Genomic DNA, 24,306 nt, shown 5'->3' on the forward strand with positions numbered 1-24,306 from the left:
GCATCTAACATAGATAGGGAGTTGTACATATTTATTCTGAATTAGAGATTTCTGGTGACCCATCGTTGGTGCAGACTAGTTGAAACGATTTACATTCATCCTGAGACTTAATCTTATGTATCAGAGTGACAACAGGACGAGGAGAAGCCCGCCGTGGAAGAGGAAGGAGCACAGCGACCGGCAAAGATAGAGCTGTTGATGGTTCATTTGTATGTGAAGGATCACAACCGTTCGACATAAATAATCCTATTGATCCATCACTGTCTTATCCAACCAATGCTTGCAACGCTGCGGTGCCTTCTGAGACTTCGATTGCTTCCGGTGCAGAACTGCGGTGTCTTTAGAGGGGCGAAAGGAAAGGACAGAGGCACAATGGGGAGCTTTTCGCAGTCGCATATCTCGATCATGTTATTATCAGGATCATGGAAGAAGAGCTGATCGACCCTAATTCCACCTTCCGTGACCACTGCGGTAACGTAGGTGATTCCCATCTGGTCGAGCCTCTGCTTCACTCTTCCCATGTCAGCACACTGCCATTTCATGAAATCATCAGTCGAAGAAGCGTCAAACGCAGTGGATGCAAACCCTGTAACCCTCACCTGGAACGAGATGTGGTTGGCTTTAGGATTGATCTCCGATGGCTTCGATACTGCTTCCGGACTCTGCACCAAGTGGATGCCGATTCCGTAATTGTAGAACCTGCATCATCCATCAAACGCGAGTCAGTTGGTTTGCTTGCAGGGGGTTGCATACCGAGCTGTTGGTTTCTCACCATGCCCCTTGGAAATCGAAGGACGAGGGCCGTCGGATCAGCTGGAACCCAAGCACTTCCTCGTAGAATCTGACAGACTCGTGGAGGGATGAGCACAAGAAGGAGACGTGGTTGAGGGAGACGACCGGGAGAGGGGTGGGATCGCAAACCTTCTTCTCTAGGAGGCTCTTCATGCTTAAAACTCAGGTACTTGCTATACGAATCCATCAAGATCCAGCTCCATATTTATAGTTTCTCTAACCACGTCCCGTGCTAGTCAAATAATTTATCCCGTAGCTTATCTGGATCTGACATGCATGCTTCTTGGACAAGTATTTGAATGGTTTTCTTCACAAGGTAAAGCAATTGGATACTCGTTAACTCGAATCTAATTACCAAGTTTGGTTGGAAATACACGGCAGCAGGCCGCCGACTTCAAACAGGCAGCAAGCTTCGGTTAAGGAACCGCGTTGTTGAAGCTTGTCATCTGTTGCTCGGTCATCGCCTAGTGGTTCCCTGGTCGGTTGATACGATTGATGAATCACCTTTGACTTCCAGCGGAAGCATCCTTCGGTCAATTGCCTTCTAGAAGTCCTGGGCTTTATATATGTGCGTGTGCGTGTGGGGTGGGGGTATAATTAGTTCTCATAAAGGTTTCAAAAAATAACTGACATAATTTTAAGATGAGTGTAAATTGATCGACTTCCACTAAACAAATCTAAACTTTTATAGAATTATTAGAGTATGATTTAAAGATGATTAATTTATTTTTTAAAAAAATATTTTTATGATAACTAATTATAAAAAATTAAGATTGAGTGTAAATTAGTTTAATTTCAAATATAAGTGTCAACTTTCAATCAAAGAATTTAAACTTTCACAAAAATACTATTACATAATTCTAAGATATTTTAATCTTTGAAGGGTTTTATGATAATTAATTATCAAAATTAAATATTTTTTAATATGTTCTATAATTATAACTTTATTCAATTTCAAATATAACTTGGTCAACTTCTACTAAACTAACCTAAATTTTCATGACATTATTGTGACATGATTCTAAGATGTTCGGTATCTATTTTAAAAAAATATATAATAATTAATTATCGAATTTTGAGGAGATAGTGGAAAATGAGGGGAAGGAGGTGAAAATTAAGAAGGTAAAAATGAAGGAGGAGGAGAGTGAGGAGGGGAGGTGAAAGAGCAGAAGGAGGAGGAGGTGGAAGAGAAGAATGAGGAGGGGGGAGACGGAGGAAAGGCATTAGAGGAGGAGGTATAGGTAGAAAGAGGATGAGCATAAGATAGAGGAGATATGAGATGTGGTAAAGGAGACTGGGTGAGAAGATAGAAGAGGAAAGCTGGGTTAGGGGCTTAGGAATTTTGATTGGAACCTAACTAGATCGGTTCAATAGGAAACAAAAAAACTTGGTTCTAAAGTTATTTAACATAAAGGGTGAGGACATTTTGTTTGAAAAAGAATAAAACATGAACAAGGGATAAACAACAATAATAATAAAATCTTAAATCTTAAATATTTAAGATTTTATATGGATCTTTTATCGTCATTAAATCCGAAAAAAGTCATATGTTTAATAAATTTAAAGTATTTAAAATTTTATTTATAGTTTCTATTAAAGTTTCTTTAATATCTTTCTCTACTTGTTGTAGTATCACTAATATTAATTATTTCATCTCTTCTAACAATTACATTTATAGGTCTCTTAAGTATATATCTATATCATCTTAAATAATTCTCTCATTTGATCATCTATCGGAGTGATGATACCTACTTGTTCATGAATAAATTTTTTTAATATTTATTTAGTAACTCTAATAGTCTCATCTATACAACATGAATTTTCTTTTATATGTTATTCCTTAATTACCTAATATTTATATCCATAAAGCATTGTTAATCTTACAGTTATCTTATAAAAATTTTCTCTTGATATCAAAGATATTCGATGATAAAAAAAAAATTCTTAATATCTTTTACTATTTTAACTATCATGTTTTTACTTCATAAATAATATCTTTGATCTTTCTATCTTATTGAATAATTAATTCTTGATATTTAAAGCTTTTACTTAAAGGAATAATTAATTCTTAATATTGAGTAATCAATTCTTGATATTTCTATTATGTCCATCCAACTTAATTATATTTTTTTTTGTCTATATCTAATATGACTAAAATTATATCTCATATATTCAGTTTTAATCATACTTAATATAAAACTTTTAGTTTCTAAAAAATAACTCAGGTTTACAATCAATTTCATTAAACTTTCATCAACTAATATAATATTATTAACCTATCTAATAAATAACTAATAAATTTATTCACTATCAATATAAAAATATAAAAAACTTAATGCATATATTTGATGTAATCTTATGCTAATAGAAAATTTACTAGACACACTTTCTATAATTTAAATATTAATATCTAAATTACCATATATATTCTTAATAAACATCAATATTATCAGTGGATACATATTTATTTTCTAAAACTCATAATCTCTAGGAACTTTATTATAGGTTTTCTCTAAATCAATAAATATCATATATAAATCTTTTTATTAATTATCTTAATAATAAATAACTTTTATGATTGATCTTGATAGTATAAAATCAAATTGATTTTTAAAGATAGATATTTATTTCAAATATTATCATACTTTTTAAAAGTTTCATAATATAATTCATGATCTCAGGTATAATTATATATGTCAATCGATCTAATTTTATAAATAAGTATATGATTATTAAATCTATAATTATTATCTATTATCACTATAAATAATTTATAAAAAAAATATCTGTCTTTCTTAATTTTATTTTCATTAACAAATATTCCTTAAATACATGTAAAAAAGCCAATAAAGAAGGCTTTTCCGGTAAATTGCTCTATCTTCTTTATACACTCGTCTGGCCACTGACGTTCTACCTTCACAGAGAAAGTGAGAGCCGATAGCCGATGTTCGTCGCCTCGTTCACTCGCAGCCCCATCCCCATCTGCTCCACCACCTCCTCTTCCTCTGTGGTTGCTGCAAGTCGCCTCTCTCGCCTCCGCGGCCGCCCTTGCGCCCATTCCCGCCCCCTTCTCGGCCCCGTCGACCGCTCGTCCAAGGCCTCCGCCCTCTCTGACAGCCTCAAGATTCTGGAATGGGACAAGCTCTGCGACGCTGTCGCTTCCTACGCCGGCACGGCCCTCGGCCGAGACGCCACCAAGGTCTCCCTCATCCGCCTCTTCATCATCATCGTCATCATCTGCCCTTAATCTTTGTTTCTTGGTCGGCTTCCGGTTGTCGGATACGGGGTTTCTTTTCTTTGTTTCCTAGTTCTCCTTTGGTTGTTGGATGATTCTATGGTATCCTTGGTTCACCTTTCGTTCTTGGATGATTCTGTGGTATCGGTTGGCCTTCGGTTCTTGGATGATTCTTTGATGGGGTGCTGAGGTGCTTTTCTTTGTTGTTTTGTTCGCCGTTGGTTCTTGGATGATGCCACGGTACCTGTTTCGCCCAACGGTTCTTGGAAGATTCGTCGGTAGATCCATGATAGATAAGGTGCTGAGGCTCTTTACTTAGGTTCTTGGTTCACCTTGGGTTCTGGATGATGTTTTGGTAGGCAGGCACAGCTTTCGTCCGTTGATGTATGCTTCGACGAAAGCAGGAGGCTCTTGGAGGAGACCGCCGCTGCTGTTGAGCTGATTAAGTATGGAGCTGGGCTGGATTTCACCAGAGTAAATACAGTTTTGGTAAGAATCTCTTGTTGTTTAAGCATTAGGTGTTTCGGGAGTTTGGGACGAGTTTGTCTATCAATGATGACAAGGAAGTAGGCTTGCTGCATTTTTAACACACCCATTTTTTTTCTCTTGGAATTAATAATTTAATATGTGCTCCCAGTTTGTCTAGGTAGTGAATAAAGACCATTATATCATGGAACTGAGAATCATACTTGAGGCTACTCTGCTTTGCCAATGCAAATTAATATTCCAACTGAAACATGTTCAAACTTTATAGTACTTCCAGTGAAAGAAAATTAACAGCATTTTTTTAGGATTGTAGCATTTAATGTATGCTTTAGAGTTCTGAATCTACTTTCTACAATTGAAAGAGAATAATTATTCTGTCATTAGTGTGTTTACTAACTTGTGTTTCTCTAATACTTTGTGGTTATATTTCCATTGTCTTTGTTCCTTCGTATGTAAGTATTCATATTGAGATCAGAATAGGATCCATATTGCTCTTAAACTTGCTATGGCCACTAGAGCTTTGGGGCTTCTCATCTCTTTCTCAATTCAATCGTACCTTTCTATGGTGTTTTATCTTCCACGAGCAGTCTTATGTGCACTATTTTTTGAATTGATTGTTCTGGCCTTTTAAAGCAAATTTTGTCACAATCTAGTCTGCTAGGCCCACTTTAAAATTTAAATTGGCATAACAATCCATCAGTGCGTTCAACACAAGACTACATGCGATTCTGTAAACCTCCAAATTTGGACTTTAATGATAGCTTACTGTATATAAAAAACAAACTCATAAAGCAAATGAAAATGCAAGCAAACTCACCATAGTTGTTCACTCAGATACCGCTATGGTTATGTGTACTCGCATCCATGTTTGGAGCATTCAATTTTGTTAATTTTCAAAAAAAAATATCAACGTCATATGGTATCTCATATGCCTATCGTTAGTGTATCCATTTTACTGATTAGCTGGATTAGTAGTTGTGGTAAATTAATTCTTGTTGTTGGATTGCTCTTGAAAGGTAAAATCAGCTATTACTCGTGTCTCTAGAGGTTCTCTATTAGATGGAGTTGAAGCAGTGGCTGTTGTTGGGCTTATACAGATAGCTGAGACTTTGCAAAATTCTTTAAAAGCAGCACTGAAAGAAGATGCAGAGTGGTACAACCGTTTTATGCCTCTTACCCAAATGGTAAACTGTAATCTATGAGTATTTTCCAGCAATATGGTTATTCTTGTGCTTTTGCCAAGCCCTTCATTGTAAAACTATCTTCTGATTAACTTGTAGTTGTTGGATGCTGTTGTCAGCCAGTCATTTGTCAAGACTGCACAGCTAATGATAGAAGAAGATGGCTCAGTTAAAGATAGTGCGGTCCGTTTACTAACACCATTTGTTCTAATTTTTGCATTGTTTGTGTTTGGACTATTTAGAACATAGCAAATATGTTCCATTGTGTATTAGCCTAATTACTAGTTTACATGTAGACATACAATATATTATTATATATCATAACTTTTTGTTTTTTATTTTAGGTATATGTGGCATCCATATAAATAAATCATCTTGACAATATGAGATTATTGATTTTTTTGTTTTTTTGGATATCTAGCTGAACTAAAGATGACAAGGTTAGGATTGAAAGTTATTGGAGTTTGGAGATATATAAATTCACTTTAGGATAGAGATAGAGCTGTTTGGAGATTTTTTTTTGCTGTCTAGTTGAACTGCTTGAATCAGATAATTGGAAAATGGATAATGAATGTATTGTTGGGCTAGCATTCTTTCATAGTATTAAAAATTAACCACTATAAATGTTTGTTATGAAAGCATGATTTCAGATAAGTTAGATGATGTATTATCACATTTTATATTAAAATAACTAACAGGTCATGAAGCATGTTTATAATTTTAATTACTTGCCTGATTCTCTTAAACCTGATGTAGTTGCACATGGCTGGAATCAAATTGAAAAGGATGCATAAGAAAAATTCAAGTTTAAGTTCTTTAAGTTATTTTTCACCTCATTAAGACATTCACAAGTTGGACTGTGGTACAAAAACTTGGGATCGAGCCTCTGACATGTTGTGTAAATAGGGTTATGGTGAGTGTAAAATGTGGACAAATACTTTACCAGTTGAATCATTTGGTTGTTGAATAGAAGATTGGATTGGGTATTCAATATTAAATCTTATTACTTGAGTACTCCTTCAACCCTTTGTTTGTGTTTTTTTTATTCTCTACAATTGTTGGTGAACATTCTTGCTCCAATATGTCAATTCAACTCGAGCAATACCATAATTAATTCAATTCTCAAGAAATTACAAACTTGTGTTTCTTCTTTCATCATCTTTGTCTTTCTCTTTACTATTGTATCTCTTTTCCTAGCATTAAATCCTTGTCTTTTCATATTGATAATGGATGAATTTAGTAGTCATTTATAGAATTGACCCTCCCTAGTGTATATTATTTGTTGATGATATTGTCTTAGTTGATGTGAGTCTAAATGAAATTAATTATAAACTTGAGTTTGTGGAGATAATCCTTATAAACTAAAGATTTTAGATTATTAAAACTAAATATATAACATGCAATATTAGTAATACTAGAAATAGATCAATCAATTCAAAGTTTATGAGATGCAATCTTAGTAATAAATGGAGGTTATAGTTAAGTTTGATCGGTAAAAGGTTCAAAAGCTTCAATACTTGGATCAATTATTCAACAAGACAGAGTGATTAATAAAGATATTATTTATAAAGTAAAAACATGATAGTTAAAACGAGGAGGGCGTGTCGGGAGTCTTGTCTAATCGTAAGATATTTTTGAAATTAAAAGAAAAAATTTATGACAATTGTCAAACCAGTAATGCTTTATGGATGTGAGTGCTGGATAGTGAAGAAACAACATATACAAAAAATTTATGTTACTAAAATGAGAATATTAAGACGAGAATTTTGAGATGGATTTGGAGTTACTAGGAAAAATAAAAAAATAAATACAATTAAGTATCACTTTGACTAAATATAAAATGAGAGAGAATTATTTAACATGCTATGGATATGTGCTTAATAGACCCACATGAAATGATTACTGTTAGTGGTACGAGGAGAATTATAGTGAGGAAAACAGGGGAAGACCTAAAAGGTTCTTAATAGTAACTATAAATAAAATTTAAATACTCTTAATTTAACTAAATATTTGACTTTTTAATGATCCATGTAGCTGCCTCAATTAGTTTGTACTTACGTCTTTGATGTTGTTGTATCTCTTTTCTTAGCATTTTAGCTTTAATCGAACCCGTTCCACAGTATTGAAAAAATTTCCATTTTGCTATTGATTCTATTCTTATCTCTTTATCTCCATCTCTTTTCTGCCTGTTCACCTAATGTTGCATTTGAGGATTCAATGGTAGAGCTGAAGATGGCCACTTAAGTTAGAGGAGTGGTACTTAGACATGGTGAATGAGGAGAAGGTAGTTGCATGTAACTTATTGGGGCATAGGCAACTGATAATAGATATCTCAGTCATGAACTAAGTAGTAGGCTAACTACTCAAAAGACAAATCCATTCATGTAAGGTAGAAGTCTCTACACTATAATATCTCACACTTTTGTTCCAATTTTGAGACAAATGGGTTTTTTTTTTTTTCCATTATCTTCTTTTGAAATCTTTAAGTCGTAGTAGAATCTGTTAGTTCTCACTTTTCCCATATGTTTTTTTACATATATTGGATGTTCTATTGATCCGAGGTTGAACTGAGTGGTAGAAAAAATAGGCTCAAGCTTATTCGTCTCCCCTAACATAAACTATAATTCAACATAAGATGGCACAAGTGAAGGTGTAACATGAGGATTTTGTTAATGAAAATCGGGCTGCGCCTCTGAGGTAGCAATTGCTTCTGGATTAGAAGTATTAAATTGGTAGAGTTTTTCACTTGCCAAACATTATTAAGCTGTTAAGTGTTCAAATAAAAGAAAATAATTTAATTCAGATAAATTGGGACCTGAATTACTCTGGTGGAGGAGTGGATTAAAATAGTACCATCATCTACGTTTCTAACCTAGACAATCTAGTTAGTTTGCTAGGTTAGAATTTAAATAACAAAGAGGGCTGAAGTTAGTAAGCTAGCTTAGATTACACATGGAGATGGACATCTCTCTGGTTTATTGGAGTTACTTATACTTTTATAGAGCTCAATAGAATGCAAAAGATCTATATAACAGATCCCAAGTAATTGGAACATCACAGCTAGCTGTTGTTGTTGTTGTTGTTGTTGTTGCTACTACTGTTCTCATATCATTAATGATAAGAACAATGCATTTTGAGGTGTAAAGGGGCTGAGAAGAAATGTTGTTGTTTTGAATAAGGATTTCCATTCGTAACCTTGCTTATAATTAGCTTTGCTGCTCATTTTCAATTAAATCCAATGCAAAAGATATGACAATCTCTTATTCTATTAACCTCCTTACTTACGGTTTTTGAATCATTTGCTACATGTACAATCTAGTTTTCTGCAATCTTGTGGCCACCATAGCTCTATTGCTTGTTGCTAATTTTGATTTTCTTTATTATTAACAACTGCATAGCCTTTGCATTTGCTAACTTTTAATGAATATTATGTTATTGTTGTTCTTTTAGAGTTCGGAGCTTAGAAGGTCCCGTGATCAAGTTCGGGTCCTTGAACAAAAGGTACAACATTCTATATTTCTTTAGGAAGAACTTCACATCATGATTATTTGATCTGTTCAGATTGTCCTATACTTGTTGTGTTTTAATGAGTATGTATCTTCCAAAACCAATGTCCTTATGTGTCCTGCATTTAACAACAAATTTCACTTCGAAGTTCTCGTTCCCAAGTGTTACAGTTTGTCATGGAATCTTTTTGTCATGTGCATGCAAGCTTCAAAAAACGCTTCAATCTATTGTTAGAATCAAGGTTCGTAATACCGTACCGTACTGGTATTTCGATCTGGTCTCGGTACCGGTATGGTACGGTGTACCGAGCACAGTGCATTGCTACAGTGCACTGATGCACTGTACTGCTACTATAACAGTGCACTGCATCAGTAACTGTAATGTTGCAGTGCTACAGTGCATTATAACAGTGCATTGTACTGCTACAGTGATACAGTCGGACCGGTACCTGGCGGTCCGTGTACCGCTGGCCTATTGGACCGGTACGTACCGCCCATACCGGGCAGTACGATTTGGTATGGCAGACCTTGGTTAGAACCGTAAGCATCATAAACTCAAATCCGCCCTCTTATCTTTTCTTTGATTAGGGCTCGAACATTTTTCGCTACCTTCTGCTGGAGTATAGGACGGGATGGGGCAACAAAATATCCAATCTAATGCTTATTCTATCACTTATGTTTTAGAATTTGCTTTCTGCCTAATGTTCTCTTGGCGACACCTCACCCATCTATGTTTTTGGCACATGCACATTAGACTTCTATTTTAATTTAATTTTGTGTTGTTTTATTACATCGTTTTATCTCATCTTGGTAAAGTTTGTATTATTAGTTCAACTTTTTGATTACAAAAGCTCATTGGTGGACTCTTTGCCGATCTTGGTTGAAAAATTGTGTTACTACCTGAACATCACATTTATGCTTACTAGGTCTGTAACTTATTGGAGCTTGATCATGCATAGCCTTGTTGAAGTTTGGCTTAAAATTAATTGAGCCCCAGGTTTTGGTCAACCTTTACCCATTGCACAATTTGTCGAGTCTAAATGAGCCTTAGGCAAGAGCCTAAGTCAAGTCTATATTTGGTGGCCTGATAGATGATAACCTTTAGTTTACCAAAGGTTAATTCAAGCTAAAGCTGAGGTTTTCTGTAGGCTCAACTTGGAATTACTCTTGGGCTTGGTTTTACAAAATAATCAAAATCCATCCCAAACTAAATCAAGCCATGAACTAAGACAATCTTGAGCTACTTGTGAGCAGCTTGGTTCTGAGCAGGAAACATTAAGCTATTCTTCCTTGTAATGGTCTTTTAGGATCTTGCTCATTTTCTTTTGCCCTCTTTGGAATCAGATTTTGATTTCTTTTTCTTTTACTATTTGTGTGCTTGGAGGTCTTTTTGTTATTTTCAACCTTGGGTTCATGCTTCCGATTTCATGTCCTATCTGAAGCAAAATGAACTTCTGAAATTTTTTTAAGCTGTTTGTTTGATGACTAAGCAACACAACATAAATATTACATGGATTTAATTTAGTTCATTGGAATCTGTTTTCTTAGCTTTGCCATTTTTGTGGGCAATCAATACCTTCTATTTAGATTGACGACATGATTTGTACAATCTCTTTTTAATGGATTATATATCATGTTGATGGTGTCCTATAATCTATTACACCCTTTGCATAATTGGTACCAACCATTAAGTACCAAACCACTTAAGCAGTGGATAGCTCACAAAATGACAATCTTTGGTTTTGACTACTAAATTTTAGCGTTTTAAATTACAAGATGCAAACATAAAATTTTTTGGCCTAGTTTGTTCTAGTTAAAGCTATGATTTTGGTAACATAGCTTTGTCAATTACTGATACATGTAAGGTTTGAAAGGCCATACCAAGTTAACACAGGTCATTTGTCACTCTAGCTTCTCAATTTTGGCCTTTTCTTTTTTTTAGTTGGCGTGCAGCATGCCTGCCATGCCAAGCCATATTGTGGTCAGTAACATACCAAATTTTCTGCCCTTTCCATTTCTTCCCTCCTCTTCTTTCTTTCGGCTGAGTTGTGTCACACAAGGTGTACAGTACATTGAAAAATATTGGTAACAGTTCAAATAATTAATCACATAAACAAGAATTAACAATGTATTACCAGAATTGACAAATGGGAGAACAACATGCTCCCTTGCATATTTACTCTGTTTTCTATTTTACTGTACATTATTAAATTGGCTGTTTCTTTCAGTAAATTTATGCTTCAGCAGTATACTGCAGATATGTATATTAGTTGCTTTGTGGTTTTTCTTTAGATTTTTCTCTGCCAAATTGGACTCTTTCTGAATTCTGAGCACTTTATAACCTCTATGTACCAGTGAGACATGTTGTCAATGTGTTAAATGTTCCTGGGCTGTAGCATGCAATGACTTTCCACATCATAGAGTTAAATGTGAGAATTTGCAGATTGCCACCAAATTAATCTTAATGTCACTATTTCTTTTGTTAATAATCATTTTTATTTCAGCAGTATTATGCCCTTGATGAGTATTCATGCTACCTTATTAGGTTTATCTATTCTTTCCACCTCTTCATTCTGTTCTATTTTGTTGTACTTCAAACATAAAATCTTTTCTTCAAGAGCATCTATTAATTTCATCTGTTATTAAGTCTGCATACGACATATTGCTCAGTGATCTTTCCTCTTACTCTTTCTTAAGAATTCATTCTCTTTTTTGCTTCTAGATTAAACATAAAGATTAGACACATATTATTTCAGGTTATAATTCTGGACTTTGACATCTAAGAATGAAAATGGTACTCTTGTGGCTAGTTGTCATGATGTTATTCCAGAAAAGCTATCATGTTTGGGATGCGAAATGGCTTTTGAGTGGCTGAAAATAATAATTTTGTCTTGGGTGAAATCCTGATTGTTTGGGATAGATTGTGCACTTTCTAAGCATGAAAATTTTTGTAAAGAAGACGTGTGACATTATGCTTGACCTGTGGATATAAGTGGGTAGCTTGGTAGTAACAAAATGAGAATTACTTGAATCTTCAGAATAAATTATGGTAAACATTATTCGGTGAAGCTCAATAAAATAGCGAAATGACTAAGAGGTAATAATTTTATGTTTGAGGAGGTGCCTAATCTACCAAGCTGCTTCATTTAGTGTTACCGTCAACCAAGCTCCCGTAACTGTGTCACTAATGTGGTAATGTTGCTAAAAGTGTGAACGATGTTGTTGTAGCCTTGTAGGTACATTTTCTAAATTTTATAAATTTAGTTTGTAGGTGAGCTCTACTGATGTTGTTATTTCTAATTGTGTTGCAGTTATACCAGCTTATGGACAAGTTAATTGGACAGGAAAAGAATGAAACTTCCACTTTGGTAAGGCGAGAGTTTGACATCTCATCTGTTGAAACTTAATTTGACGAAGCAATGGGCACTTATTTTATTGGCTTCAGGAGATGTGTATTGTTAATGGGAGGTGCTGCATCAAGGTAATGACTGATAGATCAACAATATTTGATGGGCTGCTATTGTCCAGGTGTGTGGATGGTACACATACTTTATGTTGTTAAGTGTTGTATGCTTGTTTGAAATATTATGAGAATTTTACATGTTAGACCTTAAATTTATCTAAATTGGTGTACACCTTTTGTAACCGCATGTCATTTTATCCATGTTAAGATAACTAGAATTTTCTATGAGTATTTTGTTTTAATTGTTAACCCACTGGAATTAATTTGGTTATATAATTTTTTTCCACGATTTTAATTGTTCTTCTCAGTTTTTTTCTAGCAGTGACGGATTAGCCAGAACCATCCAATTCTATTCTAATTTCACTGTGTTGATCCATGCTGAGGTGCATCTGGTAAGCTTGAACACTGGGATATGGATTGTGGGCCCGAACAAATTGTACTCAGTAACATATCATTCGATATGTTGTTATAAATTGGATTCTCTGAGAAAAAGGACTATACCATACATTAATAAACACTAAATGATGATCAAATTTCCATCCCTTGCTTTATGAAGGCCTTGATGGATGGAAAAATCATGAGGAATATTTTAAAGACCCTAGCAGTGTTCATAAACAAGAAACAAATATTTTAAAGAAATATTAAAGATCGATAGCTATCCATAGCAAGGATTGCTATCTCGTACCAACCATGTGTACCAGTCCATAGTTGGACCGGACCAATCGCTACATGCTAGTCGATATTGGTGTACCAGCACATATACACCAGTCTGTACCTGAATTTCAAGAAAATAGCTGAAGGATCAACCAAAATTGAAAAACTCATTTAGAGTTTTTCTCCTATTTTATTGGTATATAAATTCAAATTAAATAAAAATAAAGTATATATGAGCTATAAATTAATAGAAATTCCAAGCTATAAGGATCAATAATAGAAATTCTTATCTTTTCGGATTCACCGGTGGAGAATTCTATGGCACAGTCCTCTGTTGAATAAGGTTGTTTCCATGGATTGAAGTGTCCCCTCACCTCTTAAATCATGCAAGAAGTCGAAACATGGTCAATCTAAACTCTTTATGCTAAAATGCCTCTGATTATGACTTAACTAGTAATTAATCCGTAAATGATTTACCTATAATCATTAGGCTAATTACATGAAATCATGAAAAAACATGTATACATTAGGTGAATAATTTCCTTTTGAACACAACTTCTACCCAATGTTGGATGCCAAGCATCTTTGATCTAAATCAACCTCCACTAATCGCAATTTGAAATCAAAAGAGTCTAAGAAGTGAGATTGAAACTGATAAAGAGAGAAATGAGAGTGACTGAGTGAGAGAGGGGGAGAGGAAGCAACCAAAAGGGGGTTAACCCCTAGTGGACCAATGATTAAATTGGGTCAAACTTGACCGATGGCAGATGGAGCTGGTGGAAATTGGACAGTTACCGACGGGTGCCCGTCAAAATTGAACCCCTCACCTTCTTCGACTTGCCTTCTGCTTCAATGAGATTTGTCATTGGAAACTCAAGGTGGTGGCATAATGTGCAATAACTTCAAAGCCCTAGTTGGGACCACAATATTGGATATAATAGTTTTAATTAGGTTATGTTCTGCATCAGCTCTAAATGATTTTTATGCTGATAGGTATGATTGAGCCCAGTATGAAGTGAAATGCTTCAAGAACTATGAAACCAAGCTGGTTTGACCATTGAAACAACTACCTAGTTTGGTACTGAGGACCTCTTCTTTAGGGGTTGGCAATGTGCATGGTGTATCTGGATAATAAATCCTTTTTTTCAGCTTTCAATTTTTTCATTGAACACTGATCTCAAATTAGTATCATATTTTTTATGAATTTTTTTTGTAGTTATAGTTTATAATTTTCTTTATTTTATAATAATTTGCTTATTTGTCTGTGCAAGTAACATGATATTTTTGTTTGTGTATGTTTCTGGTTTCTTCTTTGTTGTATATTATGCACTTTAGTGGTTCAAGGGCTGGAAGTATACTAGAGCCAATTGCTGCTGTGCCACTGAATGATGAGTTGCAACGAGCTAGAGCTTTAGTGATTAAGGCTGAGGAAGAGGTGCTATCAAAATTAGCTGATAAGGTTTGAAGCAGCTTACTGAATGGTTCTATTTTTTCAAGTTACTTAAATTGATTGGTGCTTCTCTTGCTTTCTGCAGATGCTAGCAGAAATTGATGACATCCAGAATTTGCTGCAAATAATAATAAGGCTGGATGTTGTAGGTTTCATGAAACTTTTCTCCATCTCTCCTGTTGAATTCTAGTAAAAATGTAGCAAGTCTTATATTCTTGATCCTAGTACTACTACAATGCGTTTGCATATTTAAAATTTAAATGCATAAGATATGACATGCACGTCTTTGCATCATTGATTGACAATTTTGCAACCTGCTAAATTTTGGTAATAAAACATGCCAATACAAATTTTTTGTTTCATAGTTTCAAGGGTAATATTCTCGCTGATAACATCACTATAGATCAATGTTGTCAATTTTATGTATGCTCGGATCAGGTGTACCATGTGCAGATATGCTGGTATATATCAAGTTTCGGAAAAATCATCAGACAAGGCTGAAGAAATAAATAAGAACTGCTACCACACTGTACCAAGAAGTATAGGTCTTGTATCGGACAGTACAGACCCTGTACCATATGCTGATATGGGTACACTGTTCGACAAATATTGCCCATGCTATACCTATTGATATTGCAAACCTTGATATAGGTGCATCTTAAATATGTCTTATTGAGCAACATAGATCCTGTGTCAGAGAGACCTGTGGTAAGCATGCCATCTGGTTTGCCCTAGTCCATGTCCATGTATCGGTATACTGTCGGACTGATAAATATCGCCCATACCGTACTGGATGATATTGTAAACCTTGATATAGATGCATCTTAAAGATGTCTTACTTTATTTATTGGCATGTTTTTTGTCCATAGTTCTTGTTTGATTATCAAGGGAAGTCCTTTTTGGTGATTTATATAGCACATAGATCTCTTTAGGATTTTTTTCTTCATTTACTGTTGCTTATATTACAGTACTGAAGTTCTTATGTTCCATTATAGATGTATTATTACATATCGTCTGTGTCATTTTCCAGTATTTTAGTGCAGTAAATGATTGGCACTGCCGAAAGAAAAGTCCCTAGTTCTCATTAATGACAATGATTGAAAAGAGCATGTATGTGTTGATGACAAATACGGCTACAGTTTACACTTGGGAGGACATCGTGGTTTGAGCGGCGTACTGGTATTTAACATGTGTCGGACACGGATTCGTCATTGACACGGCAGGACATGTATCCTTTTAATTTTTTAATTCATTGGATATGGCGTTCGTGTCTTGGACTCCGTTCTTGTGTGCGAAGGAAATCATCTTCCTCACCAATGAAATCATTGCCCTCACCTCACTTGTGGAAGAGGTAGGCTTTGTCCCTAACTTGAGCACCCGTCGACCACCTCTACTTCAACTCTCGAGCAAACTGGAGGTTTCAACCCTCTTCCTTAGCAGCCCACTTATGAATGGCTTGCGGCCATTGTCACGTCGCATGCTCTCGGGCCCTCCACCTTGAGCGCACCTCTATCGCCGCATGACGTCGGAACCTTCGCCCTGAGCGCCCCACCTGCAAGCAACTCGACGATCATCGCGTGCTCTCGAGCCCTCCGCCTTGGAGCATCCCTTTGTCTTTCGCTCGCTGTTGTCAGGCCCTTTGCCCCAAGCACCCCACCAGCGAGCGACCCACTGGTCGTCACATGCCTTGGGCGTTCGACGACCTCACCAATGTTCGACGAAGCGTCTTCCTTAGCCGTGTTGTGTCATAAGGTATACTGACTTTGTTTAGCATTTTTTACTACTAAAAACACCTATATTTGATTATTATTGTTTTATTTTTAGTTTTGAAAAATTGTTAACATATTATTAACCCATTTTATTATTTTTAATTATTTTATTTTTTTAATCTGGGTTTTTTTATTTCTTTTAATTAAACCATTAATATATTATTAACCTTTTTTATTTTTTTAAATATGTTTTTTTACTTTTTTTGTTAAATTGTTATAATAATTTGAATAAAATATCAAGATTATTTTTCTTTATATATATATATATATATACACACACACACACACATGTCCTTGCCGTGTCTGTGTCCTAATTTTTTAAACAATGACGTATTGTTGTGTACGTGATGTGTCATTTCTCGTGTCTATATCTGTGTTTCTTACGATCATACCTCATTTCTTTATCATTCTATCATTGTCATTTCTTATGGGCATCAGGCATAAACAATGATAATTCACTTTATTCTTTCCTTAGTTGTCATTAAGTAATAATACACATACATGACAATCTCAAGTGATCTCATAATCTTTGCTCGGCATTTTTGAAAGGTGTTATCCAGTTTTTGTCAAAAAAAGAAATTATCCATTTTTGAATGCCTAATATTAATAATCTTAGTTTCTGATTGGAATAGATCACTGCCAGAGCAAAGTACAGTTTAGCATATGATGGAACCTTTCCCGATATATATATGCCAAATCATATAGGTGGAGAACCTTCTGACAGTTTGTCTCAAGGCGCAACCACTAGCAGTGCCTCATCTCATCCCTCTAGAAGGAATTGGAAACTGTATATGCCCAAGTCTTATCATCCTATGTTACTTAAGCGGCATCTTGAGGACTTACACAACGCCAAAAAAGAAGTTGTTGATGCTACTGCTGTGAGTTCAATTCCAAAATATCACCTTTGGTTATTTAATTGCAATTGGCTCCTTAATATCTAGAGAATCCTGGAATCATACCTGGTGTTGACCTGGTCTTTTTTGCAACATCCAATATGTCAACATCCAGCTATGTTTATAACATTCCTTGTTAGTTATTCTTGATTCAATCCACTTGAATGTTTTTCATAACTGATTATAGTTCAATATTTTTTTAATATGTAGGAAATTAGAAGGAATTTACTGGGGAAGCATATTGAAGGAAATGATGGAGATGCACGTCTTGCATCCATGAAACTCAGAGTAAATTTTAAGATATAAGATCTAATAACAACAAATTTTGTCCAATTTTGTTTGAGAACTTACATGATTCTTGACATATTTTATGAATTTTTTTTTGATATTAGGTTTCTGAATTGGAAAAGAACTATCCTGTACCTGTTGACTTGATGATTACAGAAAATACTAATGTGCTGGTTATAACTGGTCCAAATACAGGGGGTAAAACCATTAGCTTGAAGACGGTTGGTCTAGCATCATTGATGACCAAAACAGGTTTATACATCGTAATGTTATATTATATTTTATTTTCTTGCCAATTGTTTTTGTTGTCAGCAGGCATTGTGTTTGTTCAAATGAAATTTAATATCTTAGATAACCAACATCCAATGTATTTCAATTTATTTACATAACGTTTAATTTGTTTGCATTCATTTCATCACTTGATCATGTTTTTCCCATATATGGTATTATTTCATTCAATTCCAGCTTGCTTATGATTTTTAGATTTTCAAAGTTCTGTATATTGAATTAGATATTCTGCAGCTGGATCCATTTGTAGTTTTCCCAAGTTGAGGGAATCAGTGTGGTTGATCCTCTGCTTAAAACTTTGCTCTGACTTGTAATTTTATCAACTATGACTTAACTATGCTCTGAATAAACTACTTGTCATTCTCCTCTTGTACTCTGTCCAACTTTTGGTAATTATTTGCCGAAGTCACTCTCTTTCTCAACTTTGCATCTACTAAGACATGAGCACCAGTTAAAGGATGACTTCTGACATCAATTTGACTGTCATGTTAAATTCTGTTTAGCTCATTACATAGTCTCACATGGAGAGCCTATCTATAGCTAAACCCACAATGGTGGTAAAAAGTTTAGTCATGTGACACCCTGCTCCTAATTCCATTCATAGTATATATGCATGATTAGAATAGGTTGTCATCATGAAATTTACTTATGCTATCAGCAATAATATAGTAGGATTATGGGCCAATTTGAAACATGTTAATTTGCCAAACAAAATAACATGGTCTCTCTTATACACAATGGTGTTTGATAGTTGTACATATGCTATAACTAGTGTTTTTAATAGATGCCTGGGCGCTTGGGTGAGGCAAGGCCCGAGCGCCTCGCATGACCTCCAGGTGATGCGATTCACTAAAGTGCCCCTTGGGCGCTCGCTTGAGCCCAGGCGTTGGGTACCTCGGTCGAGCGCTCGAGTGAAAGTTGCATAGCACAAGAGATCGAAAGAGAAGGGACAAGAGATTGGAAGAGAAAGGGGTCTAGGTGAGACAGAGGGCATTGACCTGAAGGTGAATATAACGAAATCGATTAGTGCTCAGCGGTAGAGAATCAATCAATGCTCGATGGTGGATGGGAGGGTAGAAGGCACAACGGATGGGAGGGCAGAAATGATCTTGCTGGAAGACGAAAAGATAGGGTTTTGAGGGCAGTAGATGGGAGGGCAGAAGACGCGATGCATGATGGATGAACTTGGATATAAACGCATTAAGTAGCGCACTAAGTAGCAATGAGTAGCGTAATAAGTAGCACACTACAGGGTTCTCAATTTCGATGTGTACCGCTTGGTATGAGCGGTACATACCGGTCCGAGAGGATATCAGTATGCGGACCGTCTCCTACCGAGCGGTATCAGTGCTTTGATCGGTATTGAGGCATACCGATCAATACCTCCTCGGATTTCAATCTTTACCAAGGCGTTTCGGTCGGTACGCCCTGGCATGTTAGGTGGAGGTATTTTTAAGGTTTTAGGGTGTATCGTCGATATGTTCTACCATACCGACGATACACCCTAGCATACCGACGGTACATACCAGTATGTACCATACCGAGTAGAGCTCGATATGTCAATACAGATCAGTATTCAAAACTCTGGCTCACTAAGTATTAAATCACAATAAATAGCGCTCTTGGTTCCAATTTTGTTGCATCAAGATAATAATTGACTCATTCATTTCTGGATTTGGGTCAGGAATCACCCTATCGAATAAGATTGTGCTCAAATTACGAGTCAACTTCCACATTGAATGTTATCACCTATACATGCATGCAATACGTTTGTATTGTAATTCATATATCTTATTATGCAATTTATACATTAACATCATGTTTATAGTTAACTCATGACATTCATCTTATTTAAAAGATAATTTCTAAAATATATGACCACTATTTTATAATAAATTAAGCTTATACTTACTATAGTTTTAGCATAACTAATATAAATTAGGTAAGAATAGTGCCACATGTCTTTTTCTATCTTTAAGGAGTGGCCTTATGCAAGGTTCGCAATTTCAGTCCATTCTAGATCGTCCTTCCGTTAATATTGAATTATCTACAGAAAAATTATTTGAATTGTTAGATTGTTTTGTATACAACTTAAACTTTAATATTCAAATGAATTAAATAATCACATGTGCAAATATATCTAATTCTACTACTAAAACGAACGACGGGCCTCCACGGGTGGTGAATCGGGGTCCTCGATCCTATATATCTTTATATCAATATGATATATTTGTTGGACCCAATCCTGAAATTGATCTCACGACACAGTGTATCGAGACACCGTATGCCATTGGTGAATCAATGTGGTGATGGTTATAGGTTGATCATCGTGAATCACATATGTCCGTGACGGCTCCTGATACATGTATTGATGAATGTCAGGACTTTTACTTTCGTTACTGATCTACTACGTATCATACCTTTTGATTAAAAAGTTCTTCCTCTTAATCCTCCCAAATTAGTCTCCTAAATTTGATCTAATCCATAAATTGTTGCTCTGTTGAGTTTAGGAGCATGAAAATGTGAGAATAAGAGAGAGATTGTGAGTAAAAATGAGTTTAAGAGGGTTTAAGAGTGTGTGAGAATGAAATAGATTGAAAGAGAGGGAAGGAAAGAATTTAAAAACCCTTTAGAATGCTTTCAATGTTCAAATTGATCGTTTGAAAATCGATATAAATCGATAACGATCAAAATCGATCGGTATTGGTCGGTAATTGTTGAAATTTCGATCGGTACTACCTGGTACACTCGATACGGGGCCAAATACCTGATATCGCTCGATAGTGGGTGGTTTGCGTGCCGGTCTGCTTATGGATCGTTATGTATCGCCCGTACCAAACAGTACGGTATTCAAATCCTTGTTTATAACTCTTAATATAAATAGTGATTTGTAGTAAAATTTTGGTAGAATTTATTTTGAATTGGGCTATACCAAAGCTGTAAATTCACCTAAAATCTACTATCAATTTGCCAATAATTCAACTTATAATCAAACGACCTAGTTGCAACCAATTAAAGAACTACACAATTCTATGAAGAATTCTTGCTTCGCTACTAAACTGATTAAACCATCTTAGAGTATCATAAAATTTTACAGGAACTCAGGAGACATAAAACTAAATATACACAAAATTTTAGCTCAAAACAAAATCGTTTGGAGGTTAAACTACCCTCCCAATTCAACCATCATCACCTATTTTGTTTTGTTGAAACTGGATTGAGGCTACTAAACTTATAAATTTTTTATCTTGGCGTAAAAAGATGATATTCACTTACTTTCAAAGCCTACAGAACCTTAAGAGATCCTTTTAAGACATGATTAAAACAGGGGCTAATCGTATCACTGTGGGTGTCAAATCAGCTTGAACAAAACCCTTTCATGAAAACAGGGGATATTGAGTTCTTCGGCTTGGAAAACGCATAACTCTATGTATTGATCTTATATTAAAGCAATATTAGAAGCCTTAGAATCATAACAGATTCATACAAAACATATCCAAAAATTAGAGATTAAATTGAATTCTAGGATACTCAAAAGTAACCAAAAATATCAGTCTAAAGCTTAACTAAAATCCTAGGTCATATCTAGGAAATAGAGAGGTGGTGGTTTTTGAGCTGCTTAAGGGGCCGCCAAGAGGTCTTAGGTTCAATCCCATTAGGCCTCATCTCAATTTTTATTTTCTTTTTTTCTTAATAGAATCTTAGGGTTGATATAACTTAATATAAGCCTAATTTGGATTGACAAAAATAAAGAGTTTCTGTCTAATTTGATCTTTGAATCTTACTTATGTTACTTAACATTTTTAGTGTAGTATTCCTTTTTGATTTTTCATCTCCACTTAATTATCCATTACTCTAACTATAAATAAATCAATTTGTTATCCTCTACATATATGATGTTTAAACTTCAAACTCATTAACTTTAAACATAATCAAATTCATTCAGGTCTTGAGAATCACTTAAGGCCTATTACAATGTGAAAGTCTCGTCTAATCACTATATACATGTTTATTGCCATGGCTTAGCCTTATACTTAAGTTTGCTAGCACATTTAGGCTTATTGTACTGGAGGACCAAACCTTTTCACTACAAAATATACTTAAAAATCAGGCATTGATGTCCATATATACATTAAACCAGGGTTTTGAATACCGGTTTGCATCGGCGTATTGAGCTATGCTTGGTATGGTACGTATTGGTATGTACCGTTGGTACGCCAGAATGGGTCAACTAATATCCTATCGGAAGGTTTGTCTCAAGAGGTCAAAGGGACCAAGATTTTGGCTCCTTCGGTTCCTTATCGGGCTCAGTAAATTGTAGTCTTAGACACATGTTGTAGTGCACATATACAAGCTTCTCCAACCATTTATATGACAACTAGTTGTGGACCTTAGTGTGAATCAAAGCAAATGTTGACCAATTATGTTCACTTCCACTCGATGTCACCGTTTGTGAAGCTACATGCCCCACAACCTTTTTTAGATTAGGCAGGATCTTGCAAATCATATTGGGATGAATTGATTGGTTAGATAAGGAAAACCATGCACCAAACCTTTAACCAGTTCAGTTCACTAATAAGATCATTTTTAATTTTAAAAGACCAAAGTACCCATAGTAATGCTTTAAATAAGTTTTTGCCTCCCGAATTATCACATTCAGGAGGTGTGACCCTGTCGTAAATCAATAATATTAAAATTTCATTAACAATCCAACCTAGGATCCAAACTAACATTTGAGGACATTGAGAAACATTCAAGTATCATTTACATCCATAAAATCTGTGCAGTTTATAATCATATACCACATCACTCAAAATTTTATGAAAACCTAAGCCAATTAACAAAACATTAATCACACTTATAAATCCACAAGTGTAAGAATTTGTACAATCAGAACTCCAACCATTTACCACAAGTTCATATCATCGTAAACTAAATTTAACATTCCAAAATTCTAAACGTGAGAGGTCTTTTAAAACTTTTACATGATACATAAATTCAGATTCATCGACAATATTTCATTACATACAAAATATACTTATACAACAACCACATTATATCAACCAACAAGACTTGCCCAAAATATGAAATATTTCATATGCCATTGATATGCACCGAAACATTTAATATGCTCTGAAATGTTTCATATGCTATTAATATGCTCTGAAACATTTCATACGCCATTGATATGCTCTGAAATGTTTTATATGCCGTTGATATGCTTTGAAACATTTCATACGCCATTGATATGCTTCGAAATGTTTCATATGCCATTGATATGCTTCGAAACATTTCATACGCCATTGATATGCTTCGAAATGTTTCATATGCCATTAATATGCTTCGAAACATTTCATACGCCATTGATATGCTTTGAAATGTTTTATATGTCATTGATATTCTCCGAAACATTTCATACGCCATTGATATGTTTTGAAATGTTTCATTTGCCATTGATATGCTCTGATACCACCTCTGTCATGCTCCCCCCCGAATTCAGGAGACGTAAACTAATCTTAAATCGATAATATTAAATTTCATTAACAATCCAATCCAATCTAGGATCCAAACTAATATTTGAGGACACGGAAAAATAGTCAAACATCAATCGTATCCATAAAACTTGTGCATTTTACAATCATACACCACATCACTCGATGATTCATAAAATCCGAAACCAACTCAACAAAACAATAACCACATCATAGATCCATAAGTGTGGGAATCTATACAATCACAAAACTAATGTTTACTACAAGTTCATATCATTATTCAAATTATACTTAACATTCCAGAATCCTAAATATGAGAGGTCTTTTAAACTTTTACAAAGCATATTAGTTCAGATTTACCATCAACATTTCATTAGATGCAAAGTGTACTTATACACTTATACAACAAAAACATATCAACCAATAAAGATTTGCCCAAAATCTTCTAGCTTTTCACTAATTCAACATAATTCAAACATCTCGGTGAGTGATAAGCTAACTTAAAAAATTTATATAGCAACGGAGTGAGATACGAAGCTCAGCAAGCGACTAACATATCCAAGACAAAAGAGGACAATTTTAAACAAACAGAGTATCAAAATGCAAGGCAGGGATACAAGAGTTCATAGATAGCCACTCATCGAATGCAGGATTACAATGTCTTTTCATTCGAAACATGTTTTGTTCATAACAATAGAGTAGAGATTAATTGGAGCATATCATTGTTATAAAAAGCATTTAGGCACGTATGAAATGACATAATAAGCATTTGAACGCATATTAAAGGTGTAAGAATGTTTATAAGCATA

At 34.9% G+C, this 24,306-nt stretch overlaps 2 protein-coding genes across 10 annotated transcripts in view; one reads left to right on the top strand and one right to left on the bottom strand.

Moving 5' to 3' along the window:
* Positions 1-5: 5 nt before the first annotated feature.
* Positions 6-977, bottom strand: LOC103986843 (glyoxylase I 4-like). 2 transcript variants are annotated; one of them, XM_009404997.3, is made up of 3 exons: positions 773-976; positions 600-699; positions 6-530 (listed from the first exon to the last, which is right to left on the bottom strand). In XM_009404997.3, the coding sequence occupies exons 1-3, from the start codon at positions 943-945 to the stop codon at positions 258-260; spliced, it is 546 nt and encodes a 181-aa protein (XP_009403272.2). In that variant the 5' UTR covers positions 946-976; the 3' UTR covers positions 6-257. The 2 variants fall into 2 exon arrangements, with proteins under 2 accessions (XP_009403272.2, XP_065002751.1); XM_065146679.1 differs by having other exon boundaries at positions 6-699; positions 773-977.
* The window catches only part of LOC135635539 (uncharacterized), a 55,564-nt gene continuing 32,088 nt past the window's right edge, over positions 831-24,306 (top strand). For 3 of the 8 annotated variants that reach the window (XR_010495657.1, XR_010495655.1, XR_010495656.1), the window contains exons 1-12: positions 3,668-3,991; positions 4,391-4,516; positions 5,530-5,697; positions 5,794-5,877; positions 9,145-9,195; positions 12,512-12,568; positions 12,646-12,728; positions 14,653-14,776; positions 14,853-14,912; positions 17,169-17,414; positions 17,640-17,717; positions 17,822-17,969. Coding sequence is in view for 5 of the 8 variants with exons in the window: in XM_065146669.1 (XP_065002741.1) it covers positions 3,737-3,991; positions 4,391-4,516; positions 5,530-5,697; positions 5,794-5,877; positions 9,145-9,195; positions 12,512-12,568; positions 12,646-12,728; positions 14,653-14,776; positions 14,853-14,912; positions 17,169-17,414; positions 17,640-17,717; positions 17,822-17,969 (1,480 nt within the window). In the remaining 3 variants the exon portion in view is untranslated. Of the gene's footprint in view, positions 959-3,667; positions 3,992-4,390; positions 4,517-5,529; positions 5,698-5,793; positions 5,878-9,144; positions 9,196-12,511; positions 12,569-12,645; positions 12,729-14,652; positions 14,777-14,852; positions 14,913-17,168; positions 17,415-17,639; positions 17,718-17,821; positions 17,970-24,306 lie in introns of those variants that run through there. The other 5 variants (XM_065146670.1, XM_065146672.1, XM_065146669.1 and 2 more) reach the window with 4 other exon arrangements.

This window comes from Musa acuminata, chromosome BXJ3-4 (assembly GCF_036884655.1).
Source record: "Musa acuminata AAA Group cultivar baxijiao chromosome BXJ3-4, Cavendish_Baxijiao_AAA, whole genome shotgun sequence".
NCBI lineage: Eukaryota > Viridiplantae > Streptophyta > Magnoliopsida > Zingiberales > Musaceae > Musa > Musa acuminata.